This window comes from Phodopus roborovskii, unplaced genomic scaffold, assembly GCF_943737965.1.
Source record: "Phodopus roborovskii unplaced genomic scaffold, PHOROB, whole genome shotgun sequence".
Taxonomy (NCBI): Eukaryota; Metazoa; Chordata; class Mammalia; order Rodentia; family Cricetidae; genus Phodopus; species Phodopus roborovskii.
The window spans coordinates 32,128,416-32,140,603 of NW_026126540.1; the positions used below are offsets into that span (position 1 = coordinate 32,128,416).

At 48.3% G+C, this 12,188-nt stretch overlaps 1 protein-coding gene across 3 annotated transcripts in view; it reads left to right on the plus strand.

The window, feature by feature from the left end:
* The window catches only part of Igsf3 (immunoglobulin superfamily member 3), an 86,603-nt gene that overhangs the window by 68,983 nt on the left and 5,432 nt on the right, over window positions 1-12,188 (plus strand). For all 3 annotated transcript variants that reach the window (XM_051199514.1, XM_051199515.1, XM_051199516.1), the window contains 2 exons: window positions 7,307-7,717; window positions 11,646-12,053. In XM_051199514.1, the coding sequence (XP_051055471.1) occupies window positions 7,307-7,717; window positions 11,646-12,053 (819 nt within the window). The remainder of the gene's footprint in view (window positions 1-7,306; window positions 7,718-11,645; window positions 12,054-12,188) is intronic.

The following is a 12,188-nucleotide window of genomic DNA, read 5'->3' on the forward strand; positions in this document are numbered from 1 at the left end:
CCTCTTGGCATCCTTTGGTACAATGTGTGCTTGTGTGTGTGTGTGTGTGTGTGTGTGTGTGCGTGTGTGTGTGTGTGTGTAACACAGGACTTTGTGTGTGCTAAGCATTCTACTCCCATACTGCACCCTAGCACCAGGCACTTTCTGTGGGTCCCTGTCAGGTTTTACCATCTGGATTCCCTGGGACCTTTGCTTTGTAAAAAAAAAAATTAAGGTGACAAAGCATTTGGAGCTTCCTTGAGACACAAGTTGTTAAAGACAAAATCGAATATATACCTCTTTCAGGTTCCTTTATTTCTTCTAATTTCTGCCACAAGGTGGCTCTAGGACCAGGGGGCACCAGTGCCAGCCTCCTTCCTCCCACCCTTCCCATGGAGCCTTCCCCTCTAAGCCTGGATTAGCATCTTCCAAAGAGATGCCATCCACCCCTAAAGACTATTTTAGTGAATGTTGTTGTCTGAGGGGAATTAACAAGAAACACAGGCACTGGTGACGGATACAATCCATTTGTCATTGGCTCCCACTGCTGCAAAGTCCTTTGTCTCAGTCAAGTTCTGTGTGGTCTGTATCCAGATTGCCTCCTGCCAGAGCCAACAATGCTGACCACACCACTGCTATTTACTTCACCAAGCTCTCTGGTTAACTGGCATGGGCGACTTGCTGTCAGAAGTTAGGTAGTTGCCATGGATTTATCATTGGCCACTTGTAATCCATAGGCATGCTTAGGATCCTCTGATCCCCAAGGTAATTGTTAACCTCTCTTTCTGCCTTTGATTTTAGTAAGTCTTATCTGAATGATCCCATACTGTGATCCCATGGGGCACTTAGCCAATCCAGTGTGCTCCATTCTTGTTCAGGTTTTCCTTCTATCTGTGAAGCATCATCTTGCTTCCTTCTGATTTTCTTCAGTTCCAAAAACACCCTCCAATTTCACATGGCTAAATACAGAAGCAATAAGGGAAATGTCAGCATTCACTTTACGAATGTTTATGACTATTCCTTGGTCTGGCTATTAAATATTGTGCATTAAAATTGACAAAGCAATAAACAAGCCTCCAGGCGGACAGCATCCGGTGGTAGAGGGCTGCTTGTCAGTGGGTGTATTCTGCTGGGATCTGCCTGATGGGCAGGTAGATGAATATTTAATGCCCTCTGCATGTTGCCAAATCTGTTTTCTTTGCTTCAAGTTGCTGACCTGGCAGATTGGGCTAGCTGAGGGCCCTTTTTCTGACTGTGAGTCCGGGATATGTGAACATACACTGTCCTTGTCACATAAGTGGCTCTGCATTCTCCCAGGGCAGCCTCTGGTCTCTCCCTACCCACACAGCTTCTGCCTGCTTGTTGTCTGTGTGGAACAGAGCAAGCATCGAGTAGCAGAGCCCTAGAGGAGTTCTCAGTGCACCCTTCATGCGCCAGCATCATTGCTATTGAGGCAGCAGGTACCTGCCTTACATTTGTTGCTGGTGTCAGCTAGTAGAGTCACTGTTCTGTCTGCAGACAGTTCAGGCAGGGAAGGGTGTGCCTGGGTTTCTCCTAATTGGCTGTTTTACCTCCCAACCCTTGCTGCCTTTCCCTTTGCCCCTCCCCTCCAATACCCCTGTGGGCATTTTTGAGCATGTGCTGGGACTGCAGAAGTGGGTGTCACACAGGGCTCCGGTTGGGACTTTCTGGAAGGGGTTACAAATGGGAGTAGGCAGTGCATTCAGACCTTCCAGATGTGGGCCTGAGCCAGCACAGGAAATGGACATGTGGGGGTGGGGCAGTTCCTACTTTTAAAAGTGAGGGTGAACCACATGGCCTGAGTGATTCCAGATCTACCAGATCACTGGCTCTGTGACTGAGAAAGAGTTTTTGTAAAATTGGGACTAATACTTACTTGATAGGCCGGGTGAGGAACACATAGTATTTGTAAAGAGCTTGGGGTAGAAGGTAGCATGGGATGAGTTTGTTAAGTGAGAGCATTGTAACTTGGGGATTAGGGATTAGGTCATGTATAGACTATATACCCCTTTTATTAAAGGTTTTCTTTTTAACTGTGTGCATTTGTATGTCTGTGCGTGTACACACAGACTCCAGAAGATGGTGTCAAATCCCTTGGAGCAGGAGTTACAGGTGGTTGTGAATGGACCTGTGCTGGGAACTGAGCTAAGGTCCAATGCAAGAGCAGTATGCACTCTTAATTGCTGAGCTACCTTGCCAGCCCTCATGTACCCCCCTTAGATGTCAATGAAATTCAGTGTAACATTTCTAGTCCCATGACCGTTAGACAGGGTCAGGTCCATCAGTGGTGCTCTTTGGTTGTTCGGTTTGGCCAGCCTCAAACTTGTGATCCTCCTATCTCAGCCTCCCAAGTGCTAGAATTATAGGTATGTGCCACCACATCTGGCTAGGAGAAATATATGTATGTATATATTTTTCCCCTAAAGTTTTTGTAGCAAAGTGCATCTCAGCATAAGTAAGTACTCAAAAACTGTGGCAAGAGGACACAGTCCTGGCCGGAGGGGCTGTGAATGCTGCCCTCAACTGCAGAGTGACAGCCACTGCAAAAGGGATGCCTGAAGAAGATAAAGATCTCTCCTGGCTGACCCTATATATTAAAAAACATGGAGAAAAAAAGAGTACTGTGTTTACTATAAAAGCAAAGTAGCCTTAGGCTCAAAGGCAGAATTCTCAGTCATATGAACGTCATTTGAAAGTGATGCAGGACTCAGGACAGAGCTTTACTGGAGAGAATTTGAGACATTAAGTATCCCCCACTCCCTAAACCAGTGTGCCACTCAAAAGACTTGCTGCCTCTAGGTTCCTGTGAAGATGTGCTCTGTGTGGAGTTGTCTGCCCTGTGAACTGCTGTCCCAGAGACAGGCTGTCAGCTTGGGAGTGACTGCTCCCCTGCTTGCCCTTTGGAAAGATCTCCCTGGCTGAGGCAGAGGCTGACAGGCCGAGGAAGAGCTTATTAGGGACTGGATAGGTGGTGGCCATGCAGAGGGAGAATGGCAGGGACATAGGTACTCCACCTACAGTGACTTCATGAGTGGCAGCTGCTTTTGCTGCTTGCTTCCCAGGATGTGTGGGCATGTGTTCGTGTGTGTTGAGGGAGGGTGTCCCCAGAGCTCTCCATTCTGCCCTGGTCTCCTGGATGACAGGTTTCCATGCACTTGGAGTATCTCTCCTGCCTCAGCCACCGGCCCCCTCTGTCCCTGCCATTCCTGTCAGATGTTCCTCATGTCCATTCTCTGCCCATCCCTCCTCACCTCTCTTCTGCTCTTCCCTTTTTTCCTGCACAGAATCTGCAATACCGCCACGAGAAGCTGGCCTCGCTGCCTGCTCTGGGCGCCCTTTCCCTCCTGGTTTTCACCTGTTGAACATTTGCTCATTTGTTTTTCGGAGCCCAGCTCAGGGATCACAGCTTTTTGCAAGGTTCTCTCTCTTTCATTACAGTCAGAATTAATGAACCCTCTTTTAAAAGATTAATTGGGTTTTTATTCAATCACCCACTTATTAATGTGATTAGCAATGATTGGGTCATAGTTCTTTTGCCCAGCCATCTGTAAAATGAGAGGCCCCTTTAAAAATGACCCTCAGTATAAGGCAGCTACGGTTGCGTTTAAGGAGAATTGTCTACTGATGGAGTAAGTATATTTTTGTGTGACCAGTACACGCAAAAAGCCAGTCTAAAGGACAGTTAAGGAGTCTGGGGAAACAGCTGCTATTCTCTGCCACCAAGCCCCTGCTTTCATGTTTCCTCCATGTAGCCCTGTTCCAGTAACTCGGCAGCCTTTCCTTTCCCCAACTGACAGACTCTCCTACCTTTGATCCAAAGCCTGGGGTGGAAACTTTCCAGCTGCAGCAAGAAAGGGCATTCCTGTGAATGATGGGAGCAGCTGGGAAGGCAGATGCAGCTGTACAGCACGGCCAGCCGTTGCCATCGCCTCCCCGACCCTTCTGCTGCTGTATGTTCTCTTCTCCTGCTGATTGACTGGGGGATTAACTAAGCCTCACTTCTGAGTGTCTTTACTTTCGCCTCTGCTTTCCTTGGCTCTCTAAGTCCATTTGCTGAGCAGCCAGGCCTGGGGTTTCTCTGGTCAAAGGCAAGTCTGATTCTCCAAAGAATCTTGCTCTATTGGAGATTCTCACTTAATGGGCCTGAGTCTGTTTTGAGGAACTCCCACCCACTTGATCTCATGCTGCTGGTCCACAGCACTTAGAATTTTTTGTTTATAATTATTTTATGTATGTGGTTGTTTTGCCTGCATGTATGCCTGTGTATGATGTATGTGCCTGGTGTCAGAAGAGGTGTTGGATCTCTTGGACCTAGAGTTACAGCAGTTGCGAGCCTCATTGTGGGTCTAGAAATTGAGCCCAGGCCCTCTGGGAGAGCAGTCAGTGGTCTTAACCACTGAATCATCTCTCCAGACTTATGATCTATTTTATTTTAGTGTGTGTGTGTGTGTGTGTGTGTGTGTGTGTGTGTGTGTGTGTATACGCGTGCGGGGGTAGAGAAAGTATGTGTGCACACTTATGGAGGTTGGAGGACAACTGATGGGAATAAGTGCACTCCACCCTTGGGTTTGAACTCAGATCACCAGGCTTGGCAGCAGGTACCCTTATCCTCTGAGCAACTTGACAGCCCTATCTACCGCACTTTGAAAAGTTCAGTTGCCACTTATGTCAGTGTCCCATCTAATTATGAGTTTTGATCTTGGGACCCAATAGAAACCAGAAGGGAATAGGAAGAGCTAAAATGTACCTCGTGTTCAGGGCACACCCAGCGTAGTACTAAACTCTGTAGCTACTTCATTTAATCTGTGCCTGCTCTGGGTGAATTAGATGCACACTTCTGGTGCTCTCATTTGTGCATGAAAACACAGGTCCTTAAAAAGTCCAGGCTGTCCTAACTGTGGAGAGATGAGGCCCGCAGACGCACCTTGCCCTGGGCAATGCTGAGACAGGCTTATGAATGCTTCCTAATTAGCTGTGGAGACTCCCAACTCCTCCAGGCTTCAGGGCATGTCCTTGTACCCCTGAGATATGGGAGGAAATACAGAGCTTACAGCTGACCCCCTGCCCATATGTCAGACATTAACCAGATTTCAAAAGTACCTCTTTTTTAAGCTCCCCAACACTTCATAATATTTTGACATGGGATGGCAAAAAAAGAAAAACTGGAGATGCTTTGAAATATTTCTCTTCTTTGGCTTCTAGTTTTCTGGCCATGTGACTGAACTGAAGTTGAGTCATAGGATTCCAGTTTAACATATGCGGTTACTATAGCAATTGAGGTTTCCTTAGTAACAGTTGCAAAAATAATCTGGCCCCAATTAATAATACATTTTAAAGCTCTTTCTACTCCACACAGAACAACCCAGTTCATTTGGCCATACACCAGCTAATTCAGGTGGTGTTGTCTGCACTGATTGAGATACCATTTGCATGTAGTGAATTGGGTCGGAAAGGGTGAAAGGGAACAGGTTGTTTCAGGCCTCACAGGAGTCCACTCAGAAAAGTCGACCAGCAGGCTAATGCCAACCCAGTCTCCAGGATTCCCAGTGTTCCCCAAAGGACTTTGTGTTTGAAGAAGGGAGAAAGTGGAAGACTGGAAAAATAGATGAAGCTAGAGCACGGGGGCCATGGGCCATCTCAGTGTGTTCTCCATGGCTCGAGGTCTGTGTGTGAATTCAAAGGTCCTTCACGAGTAGAAGTCCACCTCAGCAACACAAGACAGATCCTCAGAGATGCTTTTGTAGTAACGGTGCTGGTGTGGGCCCCTTCTATTCCTTCTCACCAAAGCCTCAGATCCATCCTAAATGTCTGTGTGTCACACACAGAGGAGCAGTCTGTGACTGTCAAAGCTGTCCTTCCTCACACATGAGACTCAGCCCTTGAAGCCTCTAATGAAACGGGCCAGCTGGCTGGCTTGAATCCCAGAGTCACAGCCAGGGTCCCAGTCCCACACCTGGACAGTTTCTGTCCATTCCAGCCTTCAGGACACAGGCTGCTCACCCTGGCCAGTCGGCAGGCACCCTAGTTGTTTGCTTGCTGTGGGACCTGTACCATACCCTGTTTTTCTCAGATGGCAATGCGGTCTAGAATCAAGCGTGAAGGGAGGAATGGGGTGGGCCCCTGCTTTCATCATCGGCCCACTAAGAGAATTGCCTTCTCCTTTCTTCTTTTTGTTGTATTTATTTGTTTTTTACTAGAAAAAGTAGGTTTGTAGGGAAAAGCAGAGGCAAGTGTAGTGATGCATAGGGTTAAGATTCTCCAGTTACCATCCTAATATACATTTTACTAGAGTTTGGCTTCTTGGCAGCTTAAAGGTGAACATTGTCTCTGTTATCGAGCAGGGATATCTGGAGTTGGCGGAGTTGGCCATCCCTATTATATTATCTGAAATTAGCCATCCCTATTATTATCTGGATAATTCCTATTGCTTCTGGACTGGGATAGTAAGGGAAGCGAGGCTGGTGCTTGCTCTGCTGTGATCTGCACCAACCTGCCATTACTGTGGTCATATCTCCAGTATCCTAGCAAACATCCAGGGTGGGCTTTCTGCTTTCCAAAGCCTAGACACTGTGCTAGGTACAGAAGGGAGGAATTCCACCAGCAGTTAGCGCCATGTGGCTGGGGCTCTCCCACTGTCGGGGTGCCCTCAGCTTTTTACAGCTCTAGTGGAACAGTGGGTGATGGAAAATTTCAGCTGGCTGGATGGAAAAGCTTGATCTCTGTTCCTGGGAGCTTGGTCTAGGGGAGAGGAGGGATGGCAGGGAGGGGACAACAGTGTGGGTGTCAGAGGGCAGCAAGGGAGGAACGACCTTGCCTGGTGGGATGGGAGACAGAAAGGGTCAAGAGATTGAGTGGAAAGAAGTCTGGCAGGGAGGTGGCAGAAAAGACAGAGCAATGGGGCAGTGGCCAGAGCTCAGGGTGAAGTGTGGGGGTCAGGGGAGCCAGGGGATCTAGGGGCTGAGTCCTAGGAGATGAGCCAAGACAGTTAGACAAGGGCCAAGTTCTAGGAGGGCTTTGTGCTGACCAGAATTTTATTCCATAGTCTATAGGCAATTGGGAGCCATTAAACTTTTTAAGCAAGGTCAGGCTGTGGGCAGATTGGCACCTTGGCAGGGGATGGGCAGTGGTTCAAGAAGACTGGATAGGGCTTGGGAGGTGACAGGAGGCTAACACTGATAGGTTTTGAAGGACGTTCGTGGTATGTTCCCTGTTGGACACACCCAGTCTCCCAGCCTAGAAGTGAGCTTGGGATGGGCCTCGTTTCCAGGACTGTCAGTCCTTCTAAGTTGCCTTCTTCCCTTCACAGTGACAAAGCTACAGGTGAGCAAGTCAAAGAGAACCCTCACACTGGTGGAAAACCGGCCAATTCAACTGAACTGCTCAGTGAAGTCCCAGACCAGCCAGAACTCACACTTCGCTGTGCTCTGGTATGTTCACAAGCCCTCAGATGCAGATGGCAAGCTCATCCTCAAGACCACGCATAGCTCAGCCTTTGAGTATGGAACCTATGCAGAGGAGGAGGGCCTGCGAGGCCGGCTGCAGTTCGAGAGGCATGCATCCGGGGGCCTGTTCAGCCTCACTGTACAGAGAGCTGAGGTCAGCGACAGTGGTAGCTACTACTGCCACGTGGAGGAATGGCTGCTGAGCCCCAACTATGCCTGGTACAAGCTGGCCGAGGAGGTTTCGGGGCGCACAGAGGTCACAGTGAAGCAGCCAGGTAAGAATGGAGAGAGTGGCCATCACGGACCTGTAGATTTCCTGTAGAGACCCCAGGGTCTGGGGAGCTCCCTATCCCCTGCCCCCTACACACACACACACACACACACACACACACACACACACACACACACGCTGCCATAGCCTATCAATTCTGCACAGACTATCAGTTCTGGTGCCCTGCAGGCCTTGTACTATATCTGCTGTGGTCCTGATGCTGAAGGGATTCAAGAATATCTTTAGCTCTCTCATGGGAGCTTCTTCAATGAGATACTTAGGCCAACTGAGATCTCCAAAATGCAGATAAGCAGGTGATATCCAGGACAACAGATGATTAACTCTGCAAGTCTCAGTTCTATTCTTGGTAGCCCTGGCTAGCTTTCTCCCTCTAACAGTAACTCCTGGAACAATTCAGGAGAAGTCTGGTTATTTCATTCCTAATAAAGAAACACCCCTCAGACCCTCTGCTCTTAAGTCAGCATGGCTTCTGAATGAATTGCCCTTGTAGTGTGGCCTTCACTGCCCTCTCCACCCATCTTCCTCCATGTGTCCTGTGGATATCATCACCATGCGTGCTTCCTCAAGGGCCAGGAGCACAGTCCTGCCTGTGTATGTATGTGGTCTCCTGAGCCTGAAACGATCCCTCCTACCTCTTCTCTTATTTTCATCCCATCCCAAGACTTGACTCAGCACCTCTTCTAGGAGGTCTGCACTGATTTCTTCCCTATCCCCCGTGCAGGGAGAATCCCTTGTATCCTCAGTATGATAATTATCTGCGTTTCTCCTGTAGTATATTATAAGAATGGTATGGTCAGAGCTGTGTCTTTGTATTCAGCCACTGGCATGACTTCCTTAGTAAGCCCTGGCTGATGAAGAAATTGGTGGTGACTTTCTTTGAACAACACAGGGCCCATGTGTGACCTATTTCAGCATGGAGCATGCTGGCCAAAGATACTCCTTTATGTCTGTCTTCCTCTGAGAGGCATTCCTATTTCATTTTAACTTAAATAGCTCCTGTCATTGGTTCCCCTTCCTACTTCCTTCACAATACACAGCATTCCCTGGCATTCTGTCCATTTACTTATTCATATGTAGGTAATTATGAAGCACTTTCCACATTTACACCTACAACCCACTTATTAGTTATTTATATATTCAAACACAGACACACTCACTTTGGCTTATGAAGAGTCACACATACACTCTGGATATGCAGGGTTACACACAAACACACATATACACACACCCTCTAGATATGTAGGATCTCTCTTACACACACACACACACACACACACACACACACACACACACACACAGAGAGAGAGAGAGAGAGAGAGAGAGAGAGAGAGATTTGTTGCCTATGTCTCCCATTAGATGAAGCTCCTTGGATGGGAACAAGGGCTTTGTTTATTCATCTGACTCTCAGCAAAGCCATGGGACCAGGGACAGAAGTCCAGATGGGTCTAATGCATTCCGGATGCAAGGACACCATTCCCTTCTTTCCCTGAGGGTGTCCTGTGTTCTGGGATCTGTCTGCTCACACAGTGACATGTTCTGCTAACTGTTCCACTGGTGCATAAAGCAGGAAGTCCATCTCTGAGTGGCTGTCACCATGGCCTGGGTCCTGACAGCCTGCTGGGCCACATTATAAATGTTTAAATTACTCAGGCTGCACTCAGCTGTAATCCAGGCAGGCCTTGACCTTGAGGTCTTCCTGCTTCAGCCTCCCAAGTAGCTGTGGTCACAGTGTCTGCTGCAATGTGTCACTAGGGTGGGCCTTCTGAGAGCTGACTGACAGCTGCTGCCAGGCCCACCAGCGCTCTTACTTGCTCTGCCTCTGCCTTCCATCCCAGTTTGTCTCCATTAGGATGATGGTATTTTTGCCTCTCTGATCCCCACCTCCCAAGGATGATGGTATTTTTGCCCCTCTGATCCCCACCTCCCAAGGATGATGGTATTTTTGCCCCTCTGATCCCCACCTTCCAAGGATGATGGTATTTTTGCCCCTCTGATCCCCACCTCCCAAGGATGATGGTATTTTTGCCCCTCTGATCCCCACCTCCCAAGGATGATGGTATTTTTGCCTCTCTGATCCCCACCTTCCAAGGATGATGGTATTTTTGCCTCTCTGATCCCCACCTTCCAAGGATGATGGTATTTTTGCCCCTCTGATCCCCACCTCCCAAGATCTTGTCTCTAGTCACCAGTCTTTTTTTCTTTCCTCCTTTGTTTGATGCCAAGAAGGTCTTCCTGGATCCTAAATATATTGAAGGGGTTTCCCTATCTAAGCTTCGGTCAAGCTAAGTGAGACAATGCAAAAGGGCCATAAGCATCTCCATCAGCAAGCATAGTGACATCTCTTCCATAGTGAATCTTAGTACAGAAAACTCACAGGATGCTGAAAAGCCACAATAGCTTTTGCTTTCTCAGTTGATTTTATGGGTTCTCAGTTGATTTTATGGTTTTTCTGTTCCTTGTTCCCGTCCCCTTTTTCCTGATGAGAAATATATTACTGAGCCTTTTCAGGCAGTGGGGGACCCACAGTGGAAAACATCGTAGTCTTGCAACTCAGATGTAGTGCTAGCATTAACATGTTATGTGTGTATTTTGGCCAAACTGTTTTAAAATAGAGTCATTTTGATTTTTAGCCTTTTCTTTGCAACAGCAGCAATCTTCTGTGTGGTAGGAAACATTCAGACAACACTGAAGTGTAGTGAGGGTGAGTGAGTCAGGGCCTCCTCCTCTTTACAAGTCACTCAGGAATGCTGGTCCCAAGGCTCTATTGTGTGTTTATAGTCATGGCTGTTAGCGTCTACTGGTACAGAGAGGTTCATTCGGGTCCTTTGTGAAGCTGCAGGGACACTGTGAGCAAGAGCCATGGTTCATGACGCTTCTTCCATGTAGGGGAACCTTGTTTGTGGCTGTGTACACCTCCCAGCCCATCAGACCATCCTTTCTGTGCTGATGTCATATTGTTCTCTCTCTCTGCCTTGAAAACGAAGCAATTCGGAGGCCCAGTGTCTGTGCATATTAAACTGGGTTTTCCTTGCTAGTTCCTTTATGGTTCTGGCTCTGTGCATAGTCCATCTATCATGCAGTCAGACTTAAAAGTTTACTCCTAGCACAGGCCCTGATGGTGTGGGCTTATAATCCTAGGTTCGTGGACAGCTGAGGCAGAAGGATCCCAAGTTCAAGGCCTGCCAGGTTACAGAAAGTTCACTGCTGCCATGGGCAATGTAGTGAAACCTTGTCTCAAAACACAGGCGTGGTGCTGGAGCAGTAGCTGAGAGATTGCATCTGATCCACAAACCCCAGCAGAGAGAGAGAGAGAGAGAGAGAGAGAGAGAGAGAGAGAGAGAGAGAGAGAGAAAGAGAGAGAATGAATGAATGAATGAGAGAATGGCATAGGCTTTCAAAACCTCAGAGCCCACACCCAGTAACACACCTCCAGCAAGGACACTCCTAATTCTTCTCAAATAGTTCCACCAACTGGGAACCAAACATTCAATTATATAAGCCTACGGGAGCCATTCTCATTCAACCAGCCAGAGTGAGAGTTATTTCACAGTAGTTTAGTATATGCTTGGCATGTATGGGACCCTGGGTTCAACTTCAAGTTTACCCCTGCTGGGAGAGGGGCTGTCACTCTGCCTCTGCCTGCCCCTTCTCTTGCTAGTGCCACATACTTTGGAGTCTATGTTGTTAGTCTTCTATCTCTCGTTTTCCCTCCCCAAACATCTAAACCCCTTAGGGAAGGGTTCTGAAACAGAGACAGCTGTTGCTAAATAGTGAACTCTCACATGACCAGAGATTCAATGCATTTAGGGTGCCATTTTGAGATATATGCTCTCTGTGCTCCAAGAGCACCTGCTCAGCTACCTTCTCAAAGGTGCTGTGCACTGTCTCAGTGTGTCTTTCTCCCTGTTCAGACAGCCGCCTGAAGCTCAGCCAAGCCCAGGGGAACCTGTCTATTCTGGAGACCCGGCAGATACAGCTGGAATGTGTGGTCCTAAACCGAACCAGCATGGCCTCCCAGCTCATGGTGGAATGGTTTGTCTGGAAGCCCAACCACCCAGAGCGGGAAATAGTGGCCCACCTGAGCCGAGATGCTACCTTCCACTATGGTGAACAGGCGGCCAAAAACAACCTGAAGGGGCGTCTGCACCTGGAGAGCCCATCTTCTGGCGTGTACAGGCTCTTCATCCAGAATGTGGCGGTCCAGGACAGCGGGACCTACAGCTGCAGAGTTGAAGAGTGGCTGCCCAGCCCCAGTGGTGTGTGGTATAAACGGGCTGAGGACACGGCTGGTCAGACGGCCGTCACAGTCATGCGACCTGGTAAGGCCCCTAGCCTTCTGAGTTTCTGTGTTAAGAATATTTTGGATGCTTGTATAGGCACTTATCTCGTCATAGTGACCAAAGGAGCAATTTAAGGGAGGAAGGGTTGGTTTGACAGTGACAGCCCGTCATGGT